At 45.4% G+C, this 5561-nt stretch overlaps 1 protein-coding gene across 1 annotated transcript; it reads left to right on the top strand.

Moving 5' to 3' along the window:
* Positions 1–1263: 1263 nt before the first annotated feature.
* On the top strand, positions 1264–4867 carry LOC102219657 (serine/threonine-protein kinase pim-1-like). The gene is made up of 6 exons (XM_005806204.3): positions 1264–1706; positions 1897–2003; positions 2116–2166; positions 2259–2625; positions 3094–3270; positions 3356–4867. Exons 1-6 carry the CDS (start codon positions 1625–1627, stop codon positions 3562–3564), a joined length of 993 nt encoding a protein of 330 aa, XP_005806261.1. The 5' UTR covers positions 1264–1624; the 3' UTR covers positions 3565–4867.
* Positions 4868–5561: the final 694 nt, after the last annotated feature.

Here is a 5561-nt window from a genome sequence, read left to right as displayed (position 1 = left end):
TTCATGACGCACGTGGTTGGATGGTAAGACTTTTTTTTTTAAATAGCGTCATCTTATTCTTTAAACTTTAATAACGCTTCGAGATTCAGATTTCTTTGAGTCTGATTTCGCAAGTTGTACAAATGCACTAAAAGGGAAGAAAAAAAAATCCAAGGAAAACAAAAGGTGAGTTGGAGCAGGAGGCGCGAGCGTGCCATTCAGACAATAACATGCGCGGGAAAAGCAGGGTGGAGAGACGAGGAGTGATGAGGGGAGGCAGGAGGGGTAAAAGAAAGGGGAGAGGGAGGGGGCATTGGGGCGGGGTAACTGGAAGTCTTTTTATCTCCAGTTTCCCACATCCTGTGAACGACCCACAAACCCGGCCACCCAATTTGAAAGAATGAGCGGAATGCGCCTTTTCTCCTCCTGCGCCGCTTTGATGCGCGGCGGCGCAGTTTGGGAGAGGGGGAGAGAGAGGCTCCACGGCAGCCAATAAACTATTTTGTTTCAATGCGAAAGCGATTAGGGTAAATGACGGCTCGAGTAGATGAAGCCCGGAATGATGAACTGCTTTCGGGTTGTTTGTGCCTCTGTTTGTGTGAAAACAAGCCTCTGCGTCGGCTTGAGTGCAGCTCCAGCAGGAACAGCCAGAAAAAAAACTAAATATTACAGAGAAACCTACTCAAAGCCTGAAGCGGTTATTATTAATCAAGACTTTAATGTCTCTTTATTTTCAAATAACTTTATTTCTAATAAAAGTTCTGCTGTACGGTCAAAGTTTAAAATTGTTATTATTATTATTAAACTATTCTATTTATATTAATTCACATTTATAATTAAGTAAATATCTAGAAAAAACACTGTCCTGAGCCGTATGCAACGAAATTTCGTTCTGTATACACCCTGTGCATGCAAAATGACAATAAAGTCAGTCTAAGTCTAAGATGTATTAATGGCACATACAAAATATGAAATAAAGCATTCTAGTGAAACTATTTGTATTTTTCATGTGTTGAAGGAGGCAGAAACTTTCGGCTTTTGAATTTGCATCTCCCTCCAGCATGAATCCCTAATCACTCATTATTCCAGCCCTTTTTGGCGCGTTTTGATTCCCGCCACGTCTGTCTGGCCCCGTCGGTTACGAGGCTGTCTCTAGTTTCATCCTGTGATTGACGTGCGTGCCTGCGTCCCCATTGGCTCACGGAGTCAAAGGGGGCGGGGCTATCAAAGACGAAGGAGCTTATCGCTACGCCTTCTACTACCGCCTTATAAACGTCCTACCCCCCGCTTTTTTGTTTCCAGAAGCCGGTGTCTGGCCGAGGCGTTGGTGTTTCCACTTTTGTGATCCGTCTCGTCGTTACTCCTCTGTTTACATATATCACGGGGAACAACTGCGCTTTCGCGTCGGTTTCCTTTTGAAGAGAACACATCTGTACGTCGAGTTGTTGTTGTTGCCTTTTTATTTTTTTGAACTTTCCTGGACCACAGGCGGATTTTGCCTTCTGTCTGGATGAGAGGATCCTTGCCGCATTTTTTTTGTTCCTGCAACGTGGACACGCAGCCCCAACAAGCAGCGCCGGGAGGCTCCTTCTATCGGAATAAAACATTTACAACCGTGTTCGCCGAGCTGGATTTGATTTAAGGAATGCTGCTGTCCAAGCTGAATTCTCTGGCTCACATCTCCGCCGTGGATATGCCGGCGAAAATGCAGCTGCAAGTTCAGCAAGGTTAGACGCCCTGTTTTGTGTGTGTGTGTGTGTGTGTGTGTGTGTCCCTCTGCTTTACTGCGCTGTCCATGGAGTGGCGGGGGTTAGAGCAATGGCTGGCCGCCCATTTCTAAAGCTTCGCTTGCTAATTAACAGGGACACGTAGAGCTTTTGGCCCGCTTTGATCTCATGGGTTGTGTTTCTGTTACAGTGAAGGAGAAAGAAGCTTTCGAGAAGCTTTATCAGGTCGGCTCCGTGCTGGGGAGCGGCGGCTTCGGCACCGTCTACTCCGGCACGAGGACATCCGACGGAGCTCCGGTTAGTCCACTTTTCACCTTTTATATTTACATATTGTCATTTTAAAATGGCGGTTTCACATATTTTGGTGTTCTATACGTCTTCTAAAGCGGTCTCCTCTTTGCCCTGCTAGGTTGCTGTCAAACATGTAGCCAAGGACAGAGTGACCGAGTGGGCAGAACTGGTGAGAAACTATTCATATTATTCCGGTGCTTTTCCTTCTGTCAAATACTTTTTATTATTTTTTATCTAATTTTTTTATTTGTGTTTCTTCAGGCTAACGGCTCGCGCGTGCCGCTGGAAATAGTTCTTCTGAAGAAGGTCGGCACTGGCTTCCGCGGCGTCATCAAGATGCTGGACTGGTTCGAGCGGCCCGACAGCTTCATCATAGTCATGGAGAGGCCGGAGACCGTCAAGGATCTGTTCGACTTTATCACCGAGAAAGGCGCCCTGCCCGAGGAGCTGGCGCGGAGCTTCTTCCGCCAGGTGCTGGAGGCCGTGCGGCACTGCCACAGCTGCGGCGTGGTTCACCGGGACATCAAGGACGAGAATATCCTCATTGACCTCCGCACCGGCGAGATGAAGCTCATCGACTTCGGCTCCGGGGCTCTGCTCAAAGACACCGTCTACACTGACTTTGACGGTATGTTGATAAAAAAATTTTTAAAAAAAGCTTTTTTGCCCCCTGGATAAAGGTTACCTAGTATATAGACTGAAGAGTCATGTAGCAGAAATTCCTGGGTTGTGTCATCTTCCTGCGCTCGCTCCAGAGCTGTAGCCTTGTCGCCCCCTATCGGAGGGAAGCGGTATTTTTACAACTCAAAGTTTGTAAACAAAGTCACGTGTCTGCTCCCTCCCTCCCGCACGCGCTCCTGTCTAAACACAAACACAGCCAGTCACGCTGCCTGGCAGCTGAGCTCTGATACAGTCTTTATAAAAAAGAAAAAAAAACAGGCTTAGCTGGAACTCTTAAAATGCTTTCATTTTCAGTATTATAACAACAACAAAATAAAAACATTTATTAACTTAAGGTTGTTGTGTATCTTATTTTAATTACATTCTTGTGCTTCTAATATTAATAACCTTTATTGCTTTTTTTTTTGTCTAACAGGCACAAGAGTGTACAGTCCACCAGAGTGGATCAAGTATCACCGCTATCACGGCCGCTCAGCCACCGTTTGGTCCCTGGGCGTCCTGCTGTACGACATGGTGTGTGGAGACATCCCGTTTGAACACGATGAGGAGATCACCAAGGCACAGGTTCTGTTCCGGAGGAAGATCTCCACAGGTGAGCGCGCGTGCCTCCGCAACACTTGCACGAGTTTTTGCCGACGGTCGTCTAACCAGCTCTCCCTCCCTTTCCCTTCCTGCAGAGTGCCAGCAGCTGATCAAGTGGTGCTTATGCCTGAGGCCTGCTGACCGGCCGTCCCTTGAGGACATCATCAACCACTCGTGGATGCAGAACACATCGCCGTCGGTGGTGCCCTCCACGGTGCAGACGGAGAAGTCGCCCGCCGAGATCAGGCTACACAGCATTGCCCACGAGCCCGCTGCCTTCATGGCCACCGCCGCGGCCCGGTGATGGGGCTCGCCCAGTCCCAACCGAACCGAGCTGAGCTGAACTGAACTGACACGTAGAGGCTTCATGTGACTAAGCGACCCCGGAGGCCTTCGCCGAGCCTCAGTGCCAGGCGTCCAGGAGGGCGAGCTGAGCGGCACGCGGACAGCCCAAGTTACGCTAGCTCTCGCAGCGCTCCGCTGGTATTTCTCCAAAAAACACAAGAGCGGAGGCGTCGGAGGCGAGTTCCGAAGACACAAAACAAAGTGCCTTATGTGAGATTGTTTTAGGCAACGGGAGCCTGAAAATACTTGAATTTCTAAACACAAACAAAAGATGATAACAGACTACATTTACTTCCTCTTTACAAGGCTTGTTTTGTTTTCCCCTCTCATAGGCCTAGATCAGTAAAGCCTGTGTAATTTGTTATTATTTTACAACCACTACTATCACCACTACTCCAATGTCATTAGCAACCAGACGACCTCATAGCGCCGGCAGCAACTCGTGTAAACAAAATCAAGAGAAGAAGAAAAAACACTGGACTTACCTCAGTCTGTTTACTTCAACATCCACCTCTACTCCACCTCCCTCCTCCTCCTCCTCTTCTACTTCCTGTGTTGTACTGTATACAAACACAGGGCTTAACTCAAAGTGTTGAGTCTCTTCAACCTGAATGCACACGACAATGCAACGCAACACACACACACACCGAGATACGAACATCTTCTGCTCTTTAAACGCTGGGATTTTTTTTTTTTTCAAAAGAAAGTAAAAATGTGCCTCACACAGGTCTTAAAAATTCGTTGGGGACAAAAAAGAAATGTAAATAAGATATTTATTATTGTTGTGACAGCTCTCCCATGCCTAATGAGCTTTTTTTTTTTTTCATGGCAGAATTTATTTATTTATTTATGAGAGAATTTCGGCTGTCTATGAATGTATATGTTTCATTCCACAGTCACTGAAGGGCCCACGAATTATTTAAGAGAATATGGAGTTTTTTGTTTTTTTTTGACCATATTTATTATGGCTTGAAATATTCAAAGAGCAGATGTGTGTGTGTGTGTGTGTGTGTGTGTGTAAATAAAGTGTAAATAATGCTGAAAAGCACTTCCATTTTTAATGTATGTAAACATTCAATGTCTACTGATGGTAACCAGTGTCCACCACACGCTGGTGTTTGAGTGAATGGGGTGTGTGTACGAGTGTGTATGAGAAAACTTGGATTGTTTTTTTGTTTTTTTTCACCCACTTGATTTAGAATTGTAAATTATGTTAGAAGCTATTTTTATATGGTTTCAATAAATATTTTTTTTAACTACGACTCTCGACTCCTCTGCATCATTTCTTAACTGCCGCCACACGCGGGCTGTGTTTGTTGTGAACGCCCACACGAGTTTAGTAGGTTAGAAGGTTATACAACTTCCTGTTTGACACTTTTGTCAAAAAACAGTCAATGCGGGAAGCTGACGGGGAGATAAGAGGTGGCAGATGGCGGCAAAAAAGGCCCGGAGTGTTTATGTGGTCGCAGAGACGTGAAAACAAACTTTATTACAGGATTTGTTGACACTGAGGTGTAAAAACCAGCTTCAGTGTCTTGAGCTTCTTCATTCAGTGGTGTGCTCCTGACTTTGTTGCACACTTTCTCTGCATTCCTTGGTTTTGCCTCATAAACAATATTTGATTTCACCCTACAAGTTCTCTGGAATAACCAGTTAATTATGCAACTAGAGTCCCATTCTCACATCCCTTCCTATAAATCAAGTCAAGCTTATTTGTCTAGCGGATTTCAGCAACAACACAGTTCAAAGAGCTTTACATAATGAATAACCAATTATGTCGGGAATAGCAAACAAGCAACATTACATTTTGTCAAATGCCATCATCAAGCTAATGCACATCAAATATATTGATCGATGTTCCAGTTATTGTTAATCAAAGGAAACTCTGAACATGTGGGTTTCAGTCTGGATCCAAAGGAACTCAGTGTTTCACCTGCTTTGCAGTTTTCTGGAAGT

The sequence above is a fragment of the Xiphophorus maculatus genome, chromosome 1 (genome assembly GCF_002775205.1).
Source record: "Xiphophorus maculatus strain JP 163 A chromosome 1, X_maculatus-5.0-male, whole genome shotgun sequence".
In the NCBI taxonomy this organism is placed as follows: Eukaryota; Metazoa; Chordata; class Actinopteri; order Cyprinodontiformes; family Poeciliidae; genus Xiphophorus; species Xiphophorus maculatus.
This window is presented reverse-complemented; position numbering and strand designations above follow the sequence as displayed.

Coding starts and splice junctions, on each gene's coding strand:
- LOC102219657 (XM_005806204.3), top strand. CDS start 1,625: ATGCTGCTGTCCAAGCTGAATTCTCTGGCTCACATCTCCGCCGTGGAT. Junction 2,004..2,115: donor GGACATCCGACGGAGCTCCG/GTTAGTCCACTT, acceptor TTGCCCTGCTAG/GTTGCTGTCAAACATGTAGC. Junction 2,626..3,093: donor CGTCTACACTGACTTTGACG/GTATGTTGATAA, acceptor TTTGTCTAACAG/GCACAAGAGTGTACAGTCCA.